The sequence below is a fragment of the Amblyraja radiata genome, chromosome 2, assembly GCF_010909765.2.
Source record: "Amblyraja radiata isolate CabotCenter1 chromosome 2, sAmbRad1.1.pri, whole genome shotgun sequence".
Classification (NCBI taxonomy): domain Eukaryota; kingdom Metazoa; phylum Chordata; class Chondrichthyes; order Rajiformes; family Rajidae; genus Amblyraja; species Amblyraja radiata.
Window position 1 is genome coordinate 52499296 of NC_045957.1, and position 24713 is coordinate 52524008.

Here is a 24713-nt window from a genome sequence, read left to right on the forward strand (position 1 = left end):
TCTGTAAAGAAGAGCCAGAATGCGAGCCATTGGCTTGGAAAATAGACAATAAAGTGTTTTTCCAATCTGCCTGGAGAAATCCAGATGTTCGACCTTGGATTGTTTTGAAGTCAAAATAAGACAGATTCCTTTTGAAATTATTATTATTATTAATTTTGTGGATGTTTAGGGATGTTGGCTGGATATTCAGTTTGTTATTATTCCAGAGAAAGATGTTTACACAAAGTTGGAGCAAAATTCATAGAAGACTTTGTTCGTTCAATTTAAAGACTAGGCAATCTGCCAAAACCTGTTTAAATTCATGGAGCCGAAAGAAGAAAGAGCCACGCCAGAGGAACCACAAGGTGGCAGAGCTAGGCTAAAGTATCGAGAAGATGCAGATAATACCCTGGCTGTCTACCTGAAAGAAACCGAGAAGGAGAGAAACGAATTATGGAAACAGGTTACCAGATTAATTGAGAAGCAGAGGAAACTAATGGAATCAGATAAGAACGCAATCAAAGTGGAATCTAATATGTGCCAACTACTTAATCTCTGCCAGGATGTCCAAGATAAACATAATGCACTGATGGACTCATGAGTCATCTCTGGAAGAACGTGAAAGACACACCCAGTGGAATGAAGTACAGCTGAAGATATTCAATGATTACATGGATGAGGCGGAGGAGTGGTTATCTGAAATGATACCCCAACTTAGGCGCTCAACAGCTGGAAGTGCAATGCAACAAGGTGCTGGAATGGAAGATGAGATTACATCATGAGATAGTATCTCGAATGTATCTACATGAAGTTCAGGACATAAATCTGGTTCTATAGCCAGTTTGATATCAAGAGTTTCTGCTCGAATTATAAAATTCTTAAGGGGTTGGACAGGTTAGATGCAGGAAGATTGCTCCCGATGTTGGGGAAGCCCAGGACAAGGGGTCACAGCTTAAGGATAAGGGGGAAATCCTTTAAAACCGAGATGAGAATAACTTTTTTCACACAGAGAGTGGTGAATCTCTGGAACTCTCTGCCACAGAGGGTAGTCGAGGCCAGTTCATTGGCTATATTTAAGAGGGAGTTAGATGTGGCCCTTGTGGCTAAGGGGATCAGAGGGTATGGAGAGAAGGCAGGAACGGGATACTGAGTTGGATGATCAGCCATGATCATATTGAATGGCGGTGCAGGCTCGAAGGGCCGAATGGCCTACTCCTGCACCTAATTTCTATGTTTCTATGTTTCAAGCTGATCTAGCCACTTTCTCAATAGAAGCGGATGCCTTGAAGAAGAAACATGAATCTCTGTTGTGGTGAATCTCTGTGAATCTCTGGAATCATGAATCTCTGTTGGTGAATCTCTGGAACTCTCTGCCACAGAAGGTAGTTGAGGCCAGTTCATTGGCTATATTTAGGAGGGAGTTAAATGTGGCCCTTGTGGCTAAAGGGATCAGGGGGTATGGAGAGAAGGCAGGTGACGAAAACGAAAGTGAAGATGGAAAAGTCGATGAAGAATTCTGATTGCGGATATATAGTGCATGCTATTTTTTGCTTTTGATATATGTTAAGCCTTCATTTGATGTTTATTAATAATTGGCTCGATATATACTCGGAACAATTAGGAGCCGGTATGTAGTGGCCATTTGGCTTATTTTGTGTTTCATAAATTATGGCATGTGTCTTTAAATCTTAGACTGCCCGTTATTATGTGGGTGGGATTTATGACGTATTCTAGGGCGTGTTTGGTGCTGGGTTTCTTGCGCAGAAGCTTAGTTTTTAGTTTAGTTTTGGAGTTATATGGGGAAGGTTTACCCTTCAACCATGTGACGTTTAACTGAGACACGAGGAGTTTTCTAACGTTGAAAGCGATATGCTGGAGTTTGAAGAAGATTAAAGTGTACGAGTTGGAGTATAATGGTGGATGTATACATTGTTTTTCTTCAACAATAAAGAAACTATTAATCAGAAGACTGTTATGAATATTTATCCGTGAAGAAGCTTTGAAGGTATCACGGGGAGCTCACATGCATATTACAACATTCTCCTTAACCATGTAGTCCCTTTAGTGGCTAGAGGGAGTAATCTCTTGAACGATATAATAATTTGCCGCTACACCTGGTACGGCAACTTGAACGTCCAGGAACGGAAAAGAATGCAGAAAGTTGTGACCACTGCCCAGTCCATCACCGGCTCTGACCTCCCCACCATCGAAGGGATCTATCGCCGTCGCTGCCTCAAAAAGGCTGCCAACATCATCAAAAACCCACACCATCCTGGCCACACACTCATCTCTCTGTTGCCATCGGGAAGAAGATACAGGAGCCTGAAATCTGTAACATCCAGGTTCAGGAACGGCTTCTTCATTGATTAGTTCATGGTGTTGAAGAGTAACAGAAAAAATTAGTCATGAAACAAGTATAGACCAATTTTACTTTGTCTTAAAAGTTATGAAGTTTCAGTAAACATACCTGTTGTACTCGGTTTAAACATTAATATTGAATTTTCATCGTACAAAAAGTATGTGAAATGTACTACTTGGAGAGCCTCATAAAGCTCTTAAGTTAGAGCACACCGTTTTGTTGTTTGATCTTGCAGGAGTGAGTTGAATGAGAATCGTTTCGGAGATGACCTTTCTGATGCAATGAAAGTTATAACTGAGGGATCTCTTCAAACGCCACAGTCAATGAAGAGTCTCGAAAATATTTGGAATGAATACGACTTGGCCCAGGAAGCACTTAGAAAATGCAAATCATTGGTGTGTTGGACTAATTTATTTTGCTAGCTCGGAGTATAACTTTGGTAGAGTATGCTGATTAATTATTATAGCAATTTGAATTAATCTGCAAATAGACACTTTTCTTGTTTAATAATCTCAGTAAATCTGTAGTTCAGAAAAATAAGTATATTGTTGGCATAATCATCAGTAGTGTCCTGAATTATGTATGTAAACATTCATTTTAGAACACAAGCCCTGATGGAATAATGATTGGACCACCCTACTTTATCTGTTGCTCTTCCCCTTCTTCTGCAAATAGTCATGACAAATGTAATATTCTGAAATCCATTATGCCTGCATTATGCAGATTATATAAATGAATAGATAGCTGTGGGAGACATGGTTACAGATCATCTTAAAACACATATAAACTGTCTGCTTTGAACTGCTGAACACATGGTGGAAATGTCAAACCAATAGTTCTGTGTATTTAGAGACATAGGAGGAGACCGAGGACAGAAAGGAATGGGAAGGAGAATTAAAGTAATCGGGAGATCAAGATGGTTCACGTGAGCTGAGTGAAGGTGTTCTGCGAACCGATCGCCCAGTCTGTGTTTGGTCTCATCGATGTATAAGAGTCCACATCTTGAACAACGGATAGAGTAATTGAAGTTGGAGGAGGTGCATGTGAACCTCTGGCTAACCTGAAAGGACTCTCGGGGTCCTTGGACAGTGGAGGGAAGAGGTATAGCGATAGGTGTTACATCTTCTGCGGTTGCTGGGGAAGGTACCTGGGGAGGGGGTGTTTTGGGTGGGAAGGGATGTTTACCTGGGAGTTGTGAAGGGAACAGTCTCTGCGGAAGGCGGAAAGGGGTGGAGATGGGGAAAATGTGGTTAGTGGTGGGATCTCGTTGGAGGTAGCGGAAATTTTGGAGGATTATGTGTTGTATGCGTCGGCTGGTGGGGTGGAAGGTAAGGACTAGGGGGACTCTGTCTCTATTACGACTCGGGGGAGGGGGAGCTGCGGGGTACTGAGAAGACACGAGTGAGGGCCTCATCTATGATGGGAGAGGGGTACCCCCGTTCCCTAAAGAATAGGCGATTGTTTCACGGAGCACCTTTGTTCAGCCCGCGTGATTTCCATTAGTTTATATTGCCCCGACATACCCCCTCTCTCTCTATCCCTCCCCCACCCAAGTCGCACTAGCTTCTCATTTTCACCCAACAAACAGCTTACAATAGCCCGTTTCCTTTATCCGTCACTTTTTTTGCATATCAATCATTCATTATTCTTTATCTCTCCACATCACCGTCTATATCTCTCGTTTCCCTTATCCCTAACCAGTCTGAGGAAGGGTCTCGACCCGAAACGTCACCCATTCCTTCTCTCCAGAAATGCGGCCTGAGTTACTCCAGCTTTTTGTGTCTATCTTCGGTTTAAACCAGCATCTGCAGTTCCTTCTTACACAGTTATGTGGATTTATTCCTTAGATAAATATGTTGGCTGCAGAACAACTAAAAGATTAGGCTGTTACAATCCATTGCATCTTGCAAAATTTTACATTCATGCAGGAGGTTGATGAGAAGGCCCAGGAAACAGTAGACACACAGGAGGTAGATGAGAGGCAAATAAATCTGTAGTTCAGAAAAATAAGTATAGTGTCTCTCGTTTCCCTTTCCCCCTAACTCTCTGTCTGAAGAAGGGTCTCGACCCGAGAAGTCACCTATTCCTTTATCCAGGGATGCTGTCTGATCCGCTAAGTTACTGCCGCTTTTTTTGTCTATCTTTAGTTTAAAGCAGCACCTGCAGTTCCTTGTTTATCCAGCATTTATTGTTTCGACAGTTCCTTGTTTATCCAGCATTTTGTGTCTATCTGCAATTCCTTCCTACACATCTTTCCACTGATATAGTTTCAAGCCGATTCGATCCTCTGGCATCTGGGATGTGGTTTACACCCAAGTACCACTCATGTATACCTTGTGTTTGATGAATATATCGGCGTTCGGGCTTCAAACAGCTCTTTCTTTTTCAAATCCCGTTGTGGACTAGACTAGAGGGCAGGCCATCCTAGATTGGGTATTGTGTAATGAGGAAGAATTAGTAAGCGATCTTGTTGTGCAAGGCCCCTTGGGCAACAGTGACCATAATATGGTGGAATTCTGCATTAGGATGGAGAGTGACTCGGTTAATTCAGAGACTAGGTTCCTGAACTTGAATAAAGGAGACTTTGAAAGCATGAGACGGGAATTGGCTAGGATAGACTGGCAAATTATACTTAAAGGGTTGACAATGGAGATGCAATGGCGAAGATTTATAGAGCACATGGATGAACTCCAAAAATTGTTCATCCCTGCCTGGCGAAAAAATAAAACTTGGAAGGCGGCTCAACCGTGGCTGACGAGGGAAGAAGGATAGTGTTAAAGCCAAGGCAGAGGCATATAAATTGGCCAGAAGTGGCAGCAAACCAGAGGACTGGGAGAAATTTAGAACTCAACAGAGGAGGACAAAGGGGTTAATTAAGAGGGGGAAAAAAGAGCATGAAAAGAAAGCTTGCGGGGAATATAAATACTGACGGTAAAAGTTTCTTTAGGTATGTAAAAATGAAAAGATTAGTGAAGGCGAATGTAGGTCCTTTACAGTTAGAGACAACTGAATTTACATTGGGAAACAAGGAAATGGCAGAACAGTTAAACGAGTACTTTGGTTCTGTCTTCACTAAAGGGCCTGTCCCACTGTACGAGGTAATTCAAGAGTTCTCCCGAGTTTTCCCCTGATTCGAACTCGGAGAATGTCCGTAGCGGGTCCGTAGGAGTTTGTGGATGTCTCGTACGAGTAACGGTAGGTACTCGGGAAATCCAGTAAACTCGTGACTTTTTTCAACACTGTAAAAAAATACTCGTGATGAAAAAAATTGTTACTTTTTACTCGTACGAGCTGCTACGAGACATCCACAAACTCCTACGGACCCGCTATGGACATTCTCTGAGTTTGAATCAGGGGAAAACTCGGGAGAACTCTTGAATTACCTCGTACAGTGGGACAGGCCCTTAAGGAAGACACAAACAATCTCCTGGAAATACTAGGGGACCGAGGATCTAGCGGGAAGGAGGATCTGAAAGGAATCCACATTAGTCAGAAAATGGTGTTAGGTAAACTGTTGGGACTGAAGACAGATAAATCCCCAGAGCCTGTTGGTCTGCATCCCAGAGTACTCAAGGAGGTGGCCCTAGAAATCATAGATGCATTGGTGATCATTTGCCAATGTTCTCTCGACTCTGGATCAGTTCCTGTGGACTGCAGGGTAGCCAATGTAACTCCACCTTTTAAGAAAGGAGGGAGAGAGAAAACAGGGAATTATAGACCAGTTAGTGGAGAAGATGCTTGAGTCAATTATTAAAGTTGTTATAGCAGCGCATTTGGAAAGCAGTGACAGGATCGGACAAAGTCAGCATGGATGTATGAAGGGGAAATCATGCTTGACTAATCTGGAAATTTTTGAGGATGTAACAAGTAGAATGGATAAGGGAGAGCCAGTGGATGTGGTATATCTGGACTTTCAAAAAGCCTTTGACTAGGTCTCACACAAGAGATTAGCGTGCAAAATTAGAGCACATGGTATTGGGGGTAGGGTATTAACATGGATAGATATCTGGTTGGCAGACAGGAAGCAAATAGTAAGAATTAATGGGTCCTTTTAAGAATGCCAGGCAGTGACTAGTTGGGTGCCGCAAGGCTCGGTGCTGAGACCCCAGTTGTTTACAATATATATTAAAGGTTTAGACGAGGGAATTAAATGTAACCTCTACGTTTGCGGATGACACAAAGCTGGGTGGCAGTGTGAGCTGCGAGGAGGATGCTATGAGGCTGCAGGGTGACTTGGATAGGTTGGGTGAATGGGCAGAAACATGGCAGATGCTGTGTAGTGTGGATAAATGTGAGGTTATCCACTTTGGTGACAAGAACAGGAAGGCAGATTATTATCTGAATGGCGTTGGATTAGGAGAAGGGGAGGTGCAACGAGACCTGGGTGTGCTTGTACTTCAATCACTGAAAGTAAGCATGCAGGGTAAGCAGGCAGTAAAGAATGCCAATTGGCCGTCATTGCGAGAGAATTTGAGTTTAAGAGCAAGGAGGTCCTACTGCAATTTACAGGGGCCTGGTGAGACCGCACCTGGAGTACTGTGCAAGTTTGGTCTCATAATTTGAGGAAGAACATTGCTATTGAGTGAGTGCAGCGTAGGTTCACCAGGTTAATCCCCGGGATGGCGGGACTGACATATGATGAAAGAATGGGTCGACTGGGCTTGTATTCACTTGAATTTAGAAGGATGTGAGGGGATCTTATAGAAACATAAAATTCTTAGAGGATTGGACAGGGTAGATGCAGGAAAGATGTTCCCAATGTTGGGGGAGTCCAGAACCAGGAGTCACAGTTTAAGAATACGGGGTAGGCCATTTAGGACTGAGATGAGGAAAAACCTTTTCACCCAGAGAGTTGTGAATCTGCGGAATTCTCTGCCACAGAAGGCAGTGGAGGCCAATTCTCTGGATGTTTTCAAGAGAGAGTTAGATTTAGCTCTGAGGGCTAAAGAAATCAAGGGATATGGGGTAAGGCCAGAATGGGGTACTGATTTTGGATGATCAACCATGATCATATTGAATGGCGGTGCTGGCTCGAAGGGCCGAATTGCCTACTCCTGCACCTATTTTCTATGTTTCCCTTTGTGAACTCTCTTCCGCCAGTTTGGGCCTCCTGTGCATTTGTCCATCCACTAGCTCATCTAACAACCATAACTCCTGATATATGGACGATATACTCTGGAAATCCCCACCTGAACCTCTAGCTTCTCTGAAGATAGACACAAAATGCTGGAGTAACTCAGCGGATCAGGCAGCATCTCCCAAGAAAAGAAATAGGTGATGTTCTGGGTCAAGCCCCTTCTTCAGAGTGAGAGTCAGGGGAGAGGTAAATTAGAGATATAAAAAGGTACAGAATAAATCAGAGCTGACCTTTTTTGATAAAGTATATGTCCACGTGTCCTAAATGACCAATTGACTTTGTTCAAGTGAATGTACAATTACAATATTGTTGCAGACAGTGATTCTACAAAGTATTGCCTAAAAAGAGACAAATATAAAACATTTTGCACATCCTGGATGAGCTCAGCAAATTTAATTGCGCGTTAAAAGTTTGTGAATGCATGAAAGATAACAGTGTATTGGAAGGACATCATGCATCCAAAATTCATTCAGTGATTGTCATTGGCTTACAGTATATTTAAAGCACAGAAATAGATAATTTAGTCCAAAGTTAAAATCCTTTTTTTCACCCAACACCATCAGTTTTTTATTCTGTTTGTTTCTCTGTTGTCTGTTTTTCCAGCCTTCATGTACCTCATGTGCCAGACTCCTCTGCCTGTCACCTCAACTAAATGTGGAGATGGCTTTTCTCTATTAATGCTAACAAATCAACATTAATCTTAAGATTCACTATTGCGTCACCCTTTAGTGACTCATTATCTGGGGCAAGAACCCAGGAATTTTATGATCTGTCAACATTTATTTCCCATCCCTTAAAAACAGGGAAAGTCCTTTTGGTAAAGGTGCTCCCACTGTGCTGTCTGGCAGTAGGTTACTGGACACTGGAGATGATGGGCGGGTGATAGTTTCCCAAGTTGGGATAGTGTATGTCTTGGAGAGAAATCTACAGGTTTGGTTGGTACAATTGTAGTGACCTAGGCATGTTACTGAAGTATGTCATGTAGACAGTACAGGCGCTATAGCCACAGTGCACTGGTAGTGGAGGACTTAAATGCTTCAGGTTGTGGATGAAGTGCCAGTCAGGTGTGTTACTTTGTCCAAGGTGGCATTAAACTGAGATTGTTGAGCAGCACTCGTCCATGGAAAGTATTACATCAAGCTCCAGATTTGTGCTTTGTAAATGTTGCAAAACTTTCGGATGTCAGAGGGAAACCAGCTTCTAAACTGCTCTTGCAGCTACAGTATTTACATGACTTGCCTAGTCAAGATTCTTGTCTGGGATGTTTATAGTGGAGGACCTGGCAATGGCAATGCCATTGAGTATCAAAGATAGGTGTTTAGTCTCTCGTGGTGGAGGTGGCTATTGTACGTCACTTTGATGAAGGTGTTACTTGTCGCTTATCAGCACTTTCCTGAATGTTGTCTGTCTTGCTATGTACGGGCACGGACTGCTTCACTTACTGAGGTGTTGCCAATCGAATTGAACATTGTCTAATCATGAACAAACATTTCCACTTCACTCCCTTGCCTTTCGGCAGTCTGCATTGCTTTTGAAGAGAGAGGGGCAGAATGGGAGGGGGAAGCAAGATGTACCATGGGATTGTGATAGAGGAATTACATTAGCTGTAATTCCAAAATTTATGTTTAGCCAAATTTTCTCCTAACTCTCTAGCTGTGGTTCTCTTTCTAACACTGATAATGCACCATGCATGTTAGAATCCCAATTCTCTTGCGTAACTCAATTATATATGAACTGTCAGGTCACAAATTGAGCAACAATCACAACATTGATCTGCAGCCTCCCATCATTAAATAAAGAATTCTGGAAAAAGTCAACAAGATCAGGCAACATCTGTGGAGAGAGAAAAGCAGAGATAATGTTTCATGTCAAAATGGTCTTTCATCAGAGTTTGTCTTTTTTTCACGTGCCTTTGCAAAATTATATATTTTACTAGACTAAGTGGGACCCGTTGGGTCCCAGCATCACACAGGAGGGCTGGTCATCCAACGCAATATTCCACCTCTCCACCAATTCTAATATTGGTGGCCAGTTGGGGAGGGGGGGGGGCTTTCTGGAGCGCTAGTATGGGTGTTGTGGGCTGAAGGGACTGGTTTCCAGAGGGCTAGTATGCAAATTGTGCGCCAAATGGATTCTTGGGCTGGCGTCTCAGTCAATCAAGCCTGTTGTGCTGGCAACTAACTCACTCACGGCTGGTGGGCTGGTAGTTGACTCACGGCTAATCCTTGAAATTCTATTTCAAGCAGGGTATAAGGCCACCAAATTCAAGTGCAGTTTCTTACCACTTCTAGCAGGGTGCAAGGCCACCAAATTCAAGTGCAGTTTCATACCATTTGAAGCAGGGTGCAAAGCCACTAAAGACAGCGAGTCGTGACCTCTCCCTCCTCCATCTTGCAGAGACTGAGCCACACCCACATTTCCGGGTTTTATAACCCCCCCCCCCCCCCCCCCCCACCGGAAAAGGTGTGGCTGTCATGGAGTGATTGACAGGAGAGAGATTCTCGACATTTAAAAAAAACTAATACTTTTATTTTTCATTGATGGGCAGAATTCTCTGCACCTGCTCAACGGAGGGGGACTGAGTAGGATGCCCAAATATCACAGCCGTAAGTGGTAGCGTTTTATCTAAAATCAATATACAGTGCAAACAGGAAGTAAGTGCATTTACAGTAGTGCCTTTTAACTTCAAGCCAAAGCACCCAAGCCACCATTTGCAGTAAGTAGTGCATTTCAACTTCATGCCACCATTCGCAGTAATAGTGCCTTTCAACTTCAAGCCAAAGCTCCCAAGCCTCCATTTGCAGTAAGTAGTGCCTTTCAACTTCAAGTTAAAGCTCCCAAGCCACCATTTGCAGTAAGTAGTGGCTTTCAACTTCATGCCACCATTTGCAGTAAGTGGTGTCTTTCAACTTCAAGCCACACCCAAGCCATCATTTGCAGTAAGTGGTGTCTTTCAACTTCAAGCCACACCCAAGCCATCATTTGCAGTAAGTAGTACCTTTCAACTTCAAGCCAAAGCAAACAAGCCACCATTTGCAGTAATAGTGCCTTTCAACTTCAACCCAAAGCTCCCAAGCCACCTTGCAGTAAGTAGTGCTTTCAACTTCAAGCCAAAGCACCCAAGCCACCATTTGCAGTAAGTAGTGCCTTTCAACTCCATGCCACCATTTGCAATAAGTAATGCCTTTCAACTTCAAGCCATTGCACCCAAGCCACCATTTGCAGTAAGTACTGCCTTTCAACTGCAAGCCAAAGCACCCAAGCCACCATTTGCAGTAAGTAGTGCCTTCCAACTTCATGCCACCATTTGCAGTAAGTAGTGCCTTTCAACTTCAAGCCACAATTTGCAGTAAATAGTGCCTTTCAACTTCAAGCCAATGCACCCACGCCCCCTATTTACAGTAAGTAGTGCCTTTCAACTTCAAGCCACACCCAAGCCATCATTTGCAGGAAGTACTGCCTTTCAACTTCAAGCCAAAGCAACCAATCCACCATTTGCAGTAAGTAGTGCCTTTCAACTTCATGCCACCATTTGCAGTAAGTGGTGTCTTTCAACTTCAAGCCACACCCAAACCACCATTTGCAGTAAGTAGTGCCTTTCAACTTCAAGCCAAAGCAACCAAGCCACCATTTGCAGTAATAGTGCCTTTCAACTTCATGCCACCATTTGCAGTAAGTAGTGCCTTTCAATTTCAAGGCACACCCAAGCTAAGCCAAGCGGGGGGGGGGGGGGGGGGGGGAGGGGGTGGGGAGGCTTTCTGGAGTGCTAGTATGAACCATTTTAGAACCAATAGACATTTTTTTTGCAAGCTTTAGAACCAATAGTCTTTTTTTTTGCAAGCTTTAGAACCAATAGTCATTTTTTTTGCAAGCTTTAGAACAAATAAATTAAATTAAATTAAATTTCTTTATTTATATAGCACATTTTTAGTCAACTTGCATTGACCCCAAAGTGCTTCACATAATTACATCCACACACACAGGCAAAGGTGGGTGAAGTGTCATGCCCAAGGACACACACAGGCAAAGGTAGGTGAAGTGTCTTGCGCAAGGACACAACGACAGTATGCACTCCAAGCGGGATTCGAACCAGCCACCTTCCGGTTGCCAGCCGAACACTTAACACTTAGACATTTTTTGCAAGCTTTAGAACCAATAGACATTTTTTGCAAGCTTTAGAACTAATAGACATTTTTTTGCATGCATTTTAGAACCAATAGACATTTTTTGCAAGCTTCAGAACCAATAGACATTTTTGTGCAAGCTTTAGAACCAATAGACATTTTTTTGCAAGCTTTATAACCAATAGACACTTTTTTTGCAAGCTTTAGAACCAATAGAGACACTTTTTGCAAGCTTTAGAACCAATAAACATTTTTTGCAAGCTTTAGAACCAATAGACATTTTTTTGAAAGCTTTAGAACCAATAGACATTTTTTTTGCAAGCTTTAGAACCAATAGACATTTTTTGCAAGCTTTAGAACCAATAGACACTTTTTTTGCAAGCTTTAGAACCAATAGACACATTCTGAAAGCATTTTAGAATCACTAAGGGCACTTACATTTGAGTTGACATGTGTTCAGTGTTATTCACAGCTCAGAGAAACGTGACCCTCTGCCTTCCTCCATCTTGAAGAGACTGTGTGGCACACCACTTCCTGGTTTTATAGTCCCTCCCCCCTGCCGCCAGCGGGGGCAGCAGAGAGAATGGGGAATTTTGTAAAAACATTAATATATCTGTCATTTTTAATCGACGGGAAAAATCCTCGGCACACATGCGGCGGAGGGGGGCTCTGAGCGAGGTGGCCAAAAATGACGGCCATAGGTGGCGGCATTCTCTCGGAAATCGCAGCACAGATGGCCAAAACCGGTCAAGAACTTTTAGTAATATAGATAGATAGATTAGATAATTAATGCCTGAGTAGGGAGTATTTGTTGGTTTTGGGCGGTGGTGCGATAATTGACAAAATGTTGATTCTAATCCTTAGGAGGATGTGCACGCCCTCATTGACAAGCGTAATGAGTTACGCAACGCACTCTACGCTGCAGCTGACGAGTTCACCTCTGAAATAGACACGTTGTCCATCCGAGATCGTGTAAATGTTCTGAAGGTTAGAATTTTGGATGCTTTCAAGCATAAAATTATTTCAGAATTAATTCCTTAGTTCTGTGGTTGCTGAAGGCTATTTTAACGGTTATTCGAAAATTGGTTCTTTTAGCAGTCATTTTCATTGCACTTGGTTTAATAGCATTTGATGGGAAAATGCATACGTGTAGCTGTGATCCACATGTAGGCATGAATGAAGCAGCATTGTTCATCGATTTTAGACAGTAAATAGCTGCAGGGATACACATTGTACAATATGTGATATTTTATTTCCTTGTTTTCTTATTCTTCCCACATGACTTGTCCTGCATAAATGGAATGAGATAATCCCAGCATGTCACACCTAAACTAGCACTGTTAGATTGGCCTGTGATGAGTTGATCGTATTTCCCCATTCTCCTAATGGGAATTTGATGGCTCCTCTAAGTGAAAGACTGAGAACTTTGTAAATGGTGGTCAAGGGAAAACTGGCTCTGATTCTTCTTGGTCCCTTCAGTTCTGTTTTACTGTGATAACATGGTGTGTTTTCTTCTGGTTAAAGTAAGTGAGCGATGAAGGGGTCCCTTTGGGTTTGGAGCTCTGACCTTTCTAAATAAGTATTAAAATCTGGACAGAATTCACAGTTTAGTTCTAGTTCTAGGAGGAGAATCTCTTGTGAACTCAGAGAGAGAGAGAGAGAGGGAGCGAGATGGGGAGGAAGGAAGGTCCGTGCTCCTCGGACAACATCGCCCGCTGCCTTGGCCGTCCCTGTCCACCGCCAAGTGCCGCCGCCAAAGGGGGAGGCGGTTGGGATCTCCTCGCCACCGCCTCCCCTCCTCCGCCAACCAACAGCAAGGTGCGGGGCCGAGTGGTGCAGCTCAAAGATCCTATAGCTATAGGATCTTTGGTGCAGCTGCTTCAGACGGTGGAAGGAGGCCTTCCCCTCCGTCCCTCCTCCCGGCCTCGGCGTGCGAGAGAGTTTGTTTTGAAAACGGTTATCGCCATTAGCGGATTTGCATGCAGCGGCCGCTATCAGGGCGGGCGGGGTGTGGGAGGAGGAGTAGGTGGAGCCGCTGTCGCGGCCGCTGCTGCTGCTGTGCGGGGCCCGTCATTCGCTCCGACCCACCGTCACCCCGCACCTGGTATCTTTGCCCCGCAAGACAGCCGCCGCCGCCTCCGCCAACACGAAACATCACTTTCCTTTTCTCCAGAGATGCTGCCTGACCCGCTGAGTTACTCCAGTTTTTTGTGTCTATCTTCGGTATAAACCAGTATCTGCAGTGCCAAACCGGGCAAAATGATTGGCCGTTTAGGTAGCCTGGCGGCACTTTGGGGGGTCATTGGCACCCGGGCAAACGCTAATTTCGAGCCCTGCAAATGAAGTTTACTGGTGGAACCCAGGCTGAAGGACTGTCACCAATGATTCTATTTTTTATACATAGGACGGCTTTCCCTTGACTTCAGTTTTATCACGTCTGCACCTGATCATTGCAGTTTTCTGACAATAGACAGTCACGTTCATATTACCTCTGGAATTTAGCCTTCCCCCCCCCCCCCCCCCCCGTTCCTGGTCCAATGATACCTGGATTTGAGTGATACAGGCAAAATCGGGTCTCCAATAGCCAGTCGGGTTAGAATCATAGAATCATAGAAAGTAGGTGCGAGAGTAGACCATCAGGTCCGTCGAGCCCGCACCGCCATTCACTCATGGCTGAACACTAAACAGACACACTTACCCACAAACAGTAGACACAAGACACAGAACACAAGACACTACCCTCCCCTCTATACCGCTATCACCCCTCTCCACCCCAAGAACCGCGTGATCTCCTGGGGGAGGCAAAAAACCGGATAAAAACCCAGGTCCAATTCGGGAAAAAAATCCGGGAAATTCCTCTCCGACCCCAATCCAGGCGATCGACACTTGTCCAGGAGATCACTCAGGTCTACTATACTAACCATACCTAGGCCCATATCCCTGCCTTCTCCCCGTAGCCCCTTATCCCCTTGGCAGCTAAAAAACCATCTATTTTTGACTTAAATAAATTTAACGTTTCTGCTTCCACTGCTCCCTGGGGCAGTGAACTCCACAAACTAACCACCCTCTGGGTGAAGAAGTTCTTCCTCATCTCAGTTTTAAAAGAGCCCCCCCTCACTCTGCAACTATGTCCCCTAGTTCTAGCCTCCCCGATCATTGGGAACATCCTCGGTGCATCCACCCGATCAAGGCCCCTCACGATCTTATACGTTTCAATGAGATCGCCTCTCATTCTTCTAAACTCCAAAGAGTAGAGTCCCAGCTTACTTAACCTTTCCTCATATGTCAATCCCCTCATTGCAGGAATTAATCTTGTAAACCTTCGCTGCACTGCCTCCAGGGCTAGTACATCCTTTCTTAAGTATGGACCCCAGAACTGTACACAGTATTCCAAATGTGGTCTCACTAATACCGTGTACAGCGCATTTAGATAAAGCACTTTCAGATGATTTTTACTACCCTTCCTTCCGTTTTTGCCCCTTTTACATCTAGAGCTTTATCTTCACACATTCTGGATCCTCCTGTCACATTTTGATTTTCCGCTTCCCTAGCCTCCCTTAGCTCACTATACCCTTACTAAATCACTGCACCTTTAACCAAAAAGCAGAAATGCTAACCTGAGGTTGCACCCAATCAGCTGCTCCCTCTAGTCTGCTCCCACCAATCAGCGGCTTCCCCAGAAACCCTCCCTATGGAGTGTGGAACGTCACGGGATTTGGTAAGCTCCGACCCTCCACCGCTGTCTCCAACGGTCCTGGGTCTCCGCGAGAACAAGCCCCGTGCCCGATTCAAGCCCTCACCGCTCCGACCCTCCACCGCTGTCTCCAACGGTCCTGGGTCTCCGCGAGAACAAGCCCCGTGCCCGATTCAAGCCCTCACCGCTCCGACCCTCCACCGCTGTCTCCAACGGTCCTGGGTCTCCGCGAGAACAAGCCCCGTGCCCGATTCAAGCCCTCACCGCTCCGACCCTCCACCGCTGTCTCCAACGGTCCTGGGTCTCCGCGAGAACAAGCCCCGTGCCCGATTCAAGCCCTCACCGCTCCGACCCTCGGGTTATTGGTGGGTAATTGCTATCGGTTCACCACACGTTCTATCACTTTGATTAAGGATGTCTGAAGCCAACCATTCAGCGTCTCCTAATTTACATGTTCTTCTATCTCAATGAGATCTTTTGGTATAATTTGACGGGTTAATCTGTTTAAATTTGTACAAATTCTTAGCTGTGGTTGTATAAAATGCTTATTTAAGGATGGTTGCTTGCTGTTGCTACCAATTTAAAGAACAGAGAAATACTGCCATTAAACTGCCAGTAAAATGTTAATTGTTCACCGGCTGGAGCTTATGTTGAGTAAAAAAAATTAAGCGGCTTATTTGAGAGTGAATTTTATCCAAAGGAAGATTGTAATGTTTGATTTCAGAGTTTTCATTACGTCAATGTGCGTGTCTGCCCAGGGTAAATTTAACATCACAGTAAAGTAACATGGGTAATTTGTAATAAACTTTCCATTGTTTTCCTCACTGGACTTATGATTTTCTGCAGAAGCAAAATAAGATGGAGTATATAAAGTGATGGCTATCTTTTTTACAGACTAATTGCTAGTTAAATTTATTCCATAGCTTGTAATCTGGTTTTAAATTTAATTTTATTCATTAATTTATTTTATGGGGAAATGCCTATAAATGTTATGGTCACACATATATATTTATTTTAATGTATAGTGTATTGTTTTTTTGAGTAAAATAATACCAAGTTGAAAATCATAATGTAATAATTGATGTGCATCTACCTTCAGTCTTTAACTTGCTCAATGAATGCTGCATATGGCCCACATGAGATTGAGCACAATTCATACCAAATGTTTGATCGGTTTATTGAGTGGAGAAACAGTAAACTACAGGAGTTCAACGACGTTAAACATAGAACAGCCATATCTCTGCAGGTGCTTGCAAAATGGTTTGACAAAACAGTGAAGGTAAATATCCAGTTAACTTCTGTAGCTGCAAATAATTTTACAGTTTCTGCTTCAAATTATTTTCCTCTAAAGTAACGTGTAAATGGTGTAAAACATTGCAAATACAAATATTGTTGCAGAGATTCTTAGGTTGTAGATTTGTATCTGGAGGTTCAGAACATTACGTGGTGATTTCAGTTGGAATGGTGTGGATGGATGCATAGACCAGTGCTTCTTAAACTATTTCAGTGTCATTCACTCGTGAGTCTTTATCAGAAAATTTCATTCACCCTCGACTAAATTTTCTTATGTTTTTTGGTAATTTTCGTCATTCTCCCTTGTGTATAATCTATATAACTAAAAGTCTCATCTTGACCACTTCCTGTCTGCGCTTTATAGTGATTTTAGAAAAAACGGTACCATATATCACTATGATTTTGGGCCATCTTACTCATAGTCCTCCTCCGCTGGGGCAGGCCCGAGGATTTTTCCGACTGATGAAAAATAAAAAAATTATGAGTGTTTAAAAAAACTTGAGATCAGCTGATTGGTCCACTCGCCTGTCAATCACCACGATGAAGGTAACACCCCTTCCGGGGGGGGGGGGGGGGGGGGGGTGGGCTGGGGGGGCAGGACTATAAAACATTGGATGTCTGGACGTGAGTCAGTCACTCTGGAAGATCGCGAGGGAGAGTCAACAACTGTGATTCTAAGCTGTGAATCAACTGAACTGTTAGTCTGCAATGTACTTGCAATAAATGATTTGTCAGCCCTTAATAACAATGTAATGAATTGTTTGGCAATTTGGTGGCCTACACTCTGCTTGAAATGCTATGAAACTGAATTTGTGGCCTGCACTCTGCTTGAAATGCTATGAAACTGAATTTGGTGGCCTGCACTCTGGTTGAAATGCTGTGAAACTGGATTTGGTGGCTTGCACTCTGCTTGAAATGCTATGAAACTGAATTTGGTGGCCTGCACTCTGCTTGAAATGCTATGAAACTGAATTTTGTGGCCAGCACACTGCTTGAAATGCTATGAAACTGAATTTGGTGGCCAGCACTCTGCTTGAAATGCTATGAAACTGAATTTGGAGGCCTGCACTCTGCTTGAAATGCTATGAAATGGAATTTGGTGGCCTGCACTCTGCTTGAAATGATATGAAACGGAATTTTGTGGCCTGCACGATGCTTGAAATGCTATGAAACGGAATTTGGTGGCCTGCACTCTGCTTGAAATGCTATGAAATTGAATTTGGTGGCCTGCACTCTGCTTGAAATGCTATGAAATTGAATTTGGTGGCCTGCACTCTGCTTGAAATGCTATGAAACTGAATTTGGTGGCCTGCACTCTGCTTGAAATGCTATGAAACTGAATTTAATAATAATAATAATAATGGATGGGATTTATATAGCGCCTTTCTAATACTCAAGGCGCTTTACATCGCATTATTCATTCACTCCTCAGTCACACTTGGTGGTGGTAAGCTACTTCTGTAGCCACAGCTGCCCTGGGGCAGACTGACGGAAGCGTGGCTGCCATTCTGCGCCTACGGCCCCTCCGACCACCACCAATCACTCACACACATTCACACACATTCACACACAGGCAAAGGTGGGTGAAGTGTCTTGCCCAAGGACACAACGACAGTATGCACTCCAAACGGGATTCGAACCGGCCACCTTCCGGTCGCCAGCGAACACTTAGCCCATTGTGCCATCTGTCGTCCCGGTGGCCTGCACAATTTGGTGGCCTGCACTCTGCTTGAAATGCTATGAAACTGAATTTGGTGGCATGCACTGCTTGAAATGCTATGAAACTGAGTTTGGTGGCCTGCACTCTGCTTGAAATGCTATGAAACTGAATTTGGTAGCCTGCACTCTGCCTGAAATGGAATTTCAAGGAATAGCCGTGAGTGAACTGCCAGCCCACCAGGCATGAGAGACTGAGCTGCCAGCCCACCAGGAATGAGAGACTGAGCTGCCAGCCTACCACGCCTGAGTGACTGAGCTGCCAGCCTACCATTCCCGAGTGACTGAGCTGTCAGCCCAAGTATCCATTCTGCCCACAATGTCCACACTAGCCCTCTGGAAACCAGTCTCTTCGGCCCACAACACCCATTCTAGCGCTCCAGAAAGCCTCCCCCTCCCTCACTGGCCACCAATATTGGAATTGGTGGAGAGGTGGAATATTGCGTTGGTGGACCAGCCCTCCTGTGTGAACATGGGACCCAACGGGTCCCACTTAGTCTAGTTTTATATATAATTCACTTTGTCACATGAGCAAAAAACATAAATTAACTAATTCACCCCAAAATAATTTCATTCATCCTTGGGTGAACAATTCACCAGTTTAAGAAGCACTGGCGTAGACAATAAGAAACCAGCTACCAAAGCAGTGTCTCTGACATAACCATATATCTATTGTAGCATTGATGGAAGCTGAGCAATAATTTTCAGCTTGCACTTAGTTGCAGAATTTGCATAGAATAAAGGCTTTGAAATTACATGGAAAACTTAAATTATCCTGAAAAAAGAACTCTAAAAATAGCAACTAGATAGTTGATGAATCCTGCCTTCCTGTCATGACAGTTGGAATGAAATATTTTTTGCTTCGCAAGGATGTTTGGCATATATTCAGTTGTGGTCAAAAACCTCAAATTTCTAGGTGTAAATGTAAAATACAATTTGACCTGGTACAACCATCTTGACAATGAATTTGAAAGTACCTATCACCAGATTCAAGAACAAATACTTCCTCACTGTTATCAGACTCTTGAATGAAACTCATACACTAATGGCCCTGTCTCACGGTGCGAGTCCACCCACGAGTGATCCCGAGTGAAAGAAAAAAAATCACACTCGTGTTTGTCTACGAGATCCCAAGTTTACGTTCACGAGTTTAAACTAGTTCCCACTTGTATGTCTAAGTTTGCAGTTTACTTCTCATTTCTGCGATGTACCAAGTTCCTCTCCCAAGTTACCAAGTTCCTCTCCCGAGTTACTCTTGAGCCAACTGTGAATGAAGGCCTGTTTTAAGTAGCAAATAGAGATGGACAACATCTCATACAGTAAGTATATTCTGATTCAGTATTGAAAGTTATTCAATTTCAGAAATTAAAAAAACTAGGCAGGATCTCGGCCCCGCACTCGCTGCCATTATGCAGCAAGGAGGCGGTGGCGGCAACAGTGTTGAAGAAGACAGCTCCATCCTGCGGCTTTGAGTTAAAGATAGAATTCAGCGCGGCCGCATCTATTGATATGACCTACGAAGGGAAAATGCGCACCGTCCAGTGCCAGATCGTTTCTCTCTGCTTCATATACGTGGAAATTCCCTTGGTATGGTCACTCAGCAGGACAGGCAGCACCTCTGGAGAGAAGGAATGGGTGACGTTTCGGATAGCGACTCTCCCGGTTGCTACCTGGACCTACCGGATCTCCCGGTTGCCAAACACTTCCCATTTCCACACTGACCTTTCTGTCCGATGTCTCCTCCAGTCAGAGTGAGGCTAAATGCAAATTGGAGGAACAGCATTTCATATTTCACTTGGGCAGCTTACAGCCCAGTGGTATGAATATTGATTTCTCTCACTTCAAGTAACCCCGGCATTCCCTCTCTGTCTATCCCTCCTCCACCCAAGTCGCGCCAGCTGCTCGTTTTCACCCAACGAACAGCGAACGAAGGTCTGTTTCCTTTATCATCGTAACTTTTTTGCATTCATTGTTCTTTATCTCTCTACAATACATCATCATCTTTATCTCTCGTTTCCCTTACCAGTCTGTCGAAGAGTCTCGACCCGAAACATCACCCATTCCTTCTCTCCAGAGATGCTGCCTGTCCCGCTGAGTTACTCCAGCATTTTGTGTTATCGTCGCCCTTCTTCAGACTGTTCCGTTGTATTGAATAAAAACGAACGATGTGACAGTACCGCCGATTAAATGGACTTGGAATAACTGGGACGGTGGGGTTTTATCAAAAAATGACCATGAAATCAGTGGAAGGAAACAGGCAGGCGAGGTTTCGGGTCAGGGTCCTTCTTCAGACTCCATGACCGCTGAGTTCTTCCAGCTGGAGACAGGAGGGACCATAGATGCTGGCATGTTGAGCGAAACACAAAGTGTTGGAACAACTCGATGGGCCGAATGGCCTAATTCTGCTCCTATGACATGAACTCACGAAGTGTCGAAGTAAGCCAGCGGGTCAGGCAGCATCTGTGGAGCGAATGGATAGGCAACGTTTCGGATCGCGTCCCTTCTTTTCGAGCCGAATAAACATCTGTCCATTCCCTCCGCTGATGCTGCCTGTCCCACTGAGTTACTCCAGCGCTGTGTGAGTTCCTCCAACACTTTGTGTGTGTTTTATCATCATGATTCCAGCATCTGCAGTTTCTTGTCTCTACATAAACTAGGCCTCAGCAACACTGAGTGTACTAACCGGGAGACTATGTTGCTACTGCCAAAACAACAGTTGGCAATGTATGCACGGTAGATGTCACATTGCGTGGGAAACGAGGTCTCCAGGGAGACAGGCGCAAAGTGCTGGAGTAACTCCGCGGGACAGACAGCATCTCTGGACATTTATAAAGCACTAGACTAAGTGGGACCCGTTGGGTCCCATGTTCACACGGGAGGGCTGGTCCCCCGACGCAATATTCCACCTCTCCACCAATTCCAATATTGGTGGCCAGTGGGGGGGCTTTCTGGAGCGCTGGTATGGGTTCTTGGGGTGGCAGCTCAGTCCCTCAAGCCTGATCTGCTGGCAGCTCACTCACGGCTGGTGGACTGGCAGTTGACTCATGACTATTCCTTGAAATTCCTTTCAAAGCAGGGTGCAAGGCCACCAAATTTAAATCCATGTTCCTACCATTTCAAGCAGGGTGCAAGGCCACCAAATTCAAGTGCAGTTTCTTACCACTTTGAGCAGGGTGCAAGGCCACCAAATTCAAGTGCAGTTTCCTACCACTTCAAGCAGGGTGCAAGGCCACTGAATTCAAGTGCAGTTTCCAACCACTTCAAGCAGGGTGCAAGGCCACTGAATTCAAGTGCAGTTTCATACCACTTCAAGCTGGATTCAAGGCCACCAAATTCAAGTGCAGTTTCATACCATTTTCAGCAGGGTGCAAGGCCACCAAATTCAGTGCAGTTTCATACCACTTCAAGCAGGATGCAAGGCCGCCAAATTCAAGTGCAGTTTCATTCCACTTCAAGCAGGGTGCAAGGCCACCAAATTCAAGTACAGTTTCATTCCATTTCAAGCAGGGTGCAACTCCACCAAATTCAAATGCAGCTTCATACCATTTCATGCAGGGTGAAATCACCATGAAACCACACAAAATATCAAACTCACAGTTCAGTAGACATTCAGTGTGTTCAGTTGATTCACAGCTCAGACAGAGTCGTGACGTCTCCCTCCCCCATCATGCAGAGACTGAGCCACACCCACACTTCTGCGTTTAATAACCCCTCCCCCTCGAAAAGGTGTGGCTTTCATGGCGTGATTGACAGGCGAGAGATTCTCAACATTTTTTAAACACTAATAACACTTTTATTTTTCATTGATGTGAAGAATTCTCTGCACCTGCTCAGCGGAGGGGGACTGAGTAAGATGGCCAAAAATCACAGCCGTAAGTGGTAGCGTTTTATCTAAAATCAATATACAGTGCAAACAGGAAGTAAGTGCATTAGCTGTAGTGCCTTTCAACTTCATGTCACCATTTGCAGTAAGTAGTGCCTTTCAATTTCAAGCCAAAGCACCCAATCCACCATTTGCAGTAAGTAGTGCCTTTCTACTTCATGCCAAAGCACCCACACCACCATTTGCAGTAAGTAGTGCCTTTCAATTTCAAGCCAAAGCACCCAAGCCACCATTTGCAGAAATAAGTCTTTCAACTTCAAGCCAAAGCACCCAAGCCACCATTTGCAGTAAGTGCCTTTCAACTTCAAGCCAAAGCACACGCCACCATTTGCAGTTAGTGCCTTTCAACTTCAAGCCAAAGCATCCAATCCACCATTTGCAGTAAGTAGTGCCTTTCTACTTCATGCCAAAGCACCCAAGCCACCATTTGCAGTGCCTTTCAACTTCAAGCCAAAGCACCCAAGCCATCATTTGCAGTAAGTAATGCCTTTCAACTTTAAGCCAAAGCACCCAATCCACCATTTGCAGTAAGTAGTGCCTTTCAACTTCAAGCCAAAGCACCCAAGCCACCATTTGCAGTAAGTGGTACCTTCAACTTCAAGCCAAAGCACCCAAACAACCATTTGCAGGCAGTGCCTTTTTACTTCAAACAATCCATATTTTCATTTTCAAACCACATTAAGGGGACTCACAGTTGTGTAGACATTTTTTCAGTGTTATTCAGAGCTCAGAGAGACGTGACCGTTGGCTTCATCCATCTTACAGAGACTGAGTGAGGCACACCACATCCTGGTTTTATAGTCCCTCCCCCTCCCTCCAGCAGGGGCAGCAGAGAGAATGGTGAATTTTTTAAATCATTAATAAAGCACCCAAGACACCATTTGCAGTAAGTAGTGCCTTTCAACTTCAAGCCAAAGCTCCCAAGCCACCATTTGCAGTTAGTAGTGCCTTTCAACTTCAAGCCAAAGCACCCAAACAACCATTCACAGGCAGTGCCTTTTTACTTCAAACAAACCATATTTTCATTTTCTAACCACATTAAGGAGACTCACAGTTGTGTAGACATTTTTTTCAGTGTTATTCAGAGCTCAGAGAGACGTGACCGTTGGCTTCATCCATCTTACAGAGACTGAGTGAGGCACACCACATCCTGGTTTTATAGTCCCTCCCCCTCCCTCCAGCAGGGGCAGCAGAGAGAATGGTGAATTTTTTAAATCATTAATAAAGCACCCAAGACACCATTTGCAGTAAGTAGTGCCTTTCAACTTCAAGCCAAAGCTCCCAAGCCACCATTTGCAGTAAGTAGTGCCTTTCAACTTCTAGCCAAAGCACCCAAGCCACCATTTGCAGTAAGTAGTGCCTTTCAACTTCAAGCCAAAGCTCCCAAGCCACCATTTGCAGTAAGTAGTGCCTTTCAACTTCAAGCCAAAGCACCCAAACAACCATTCACAGGCAGTGCCTTTTTACTTCAAACAAACCATATTTTCATTTTCTAACCACATTAAGGAGACTCACAGTTGTGTAGACATTTGTTTAGTGTTATTCAGAGCTCAGAGAGACGTGACACTTGGCTTCATCCATCTTGCAGAGACTGAGTGAGGCACACCACTTCCTGGTTTTATAGTCCATCCCCCTCTCTCCAGCAGGCGCAGCAGAGAGAATGGTGAATTTTTCTATAACATTAATATCTCTCTGATTTGTCATCGATTGGAAAAATGCTCCGCACCCATAAGGCGGAAGGGGGCTCTGAGCGAGGTGGCCAAAAATGACGGCCGTAGGTGGCGGCGTTCTGTCGGAAATCGCAGCACAGTTGGCCAAAAGCGGTCAAGATCAAAGTTTTAGTAATATAGATTACATTTTGGAACACAAGGAACTACAGAAGCTGGTTTACGAAAAAATACAAAGTGCTGGAGTAACTCAACGTGTCAGGCAGTATCTGTGAAGAACATGGACAGGTGACGTTTCGGGTGAAGAAGGGTCTAAAGTTTGAAGAAGGGTCCCGACCCGAAACGTCACCTATCCAAGTTCTCCGGAGATGACTAATCTTCAACATTTCACTTCTGGCACTCAGGCCAAACCAACGGTAGACTCAAGAGTCACTACGGTAAACTCACGGGCCACTACGTTCTTACAACGAGTTTAAATGTTTCAAATTTTAGCTTCAAAAGTAAATTTGACTAGTGGAAATCTTTAAAGGTGTTTAAAATTTTTCAAGAGTTAACAAGTTTCCCGGGTACCTGCCGTTAGCGCCACGAGTCGCAAAGTTGCGTCCATGAGTTCCGAAGTTCCCGCTACGTTAATTGTACGTGATTACCACGAGTTTAATTTGTTTTAAACTCGGGGTCACTCGTGGGTCGACTCGCACCGTGAGACGGGTTTAAGGATGTATGCCAGATCTTCTACTCTTTCTCGTTATATATATATAAACCATGTATTTGCAAGTGAACATTATAAATTAAAAACATTATTTTGCATGAACTAATCAGCATGACTTCTTGCTACAGTAACATTGATGTTGGTAAGTATAG

At 44.2% G+C, this 24713-nt stretch overlaps 1 protein-coding gene across 6 annotated transcripts in view; it reads left to right on the forward strand.

Moving 5' to 3' along the window:
* Positions 1 to 24713, forward strand: part of stk31 (serine/threonine kinase 31) — a 111452-nt gene that overhangs the window by 57397 nt on the left and 29342 nt on the right. For all 6 annotated transcript variants that reach the window (XM_033046484.1, XM_033046467.1, XM_033046493.1 and 3 more), the window contains 3 exons: positions 2574 to 2733; positions 12464 to 12586; positions 16393 to 16572. In XM_033046484.1, coding sequence (XP_032902375.1) covers positions 2574 to 2733; positions 12464 to 12586; positions 16393 to 16572 — 463 coding nt within the window. The remainder of the gene's footprint in view (positions 1 to 2573; positions 2734 to 12463; positions 12587 to 16392; positions 16573 to 24713) is intronic.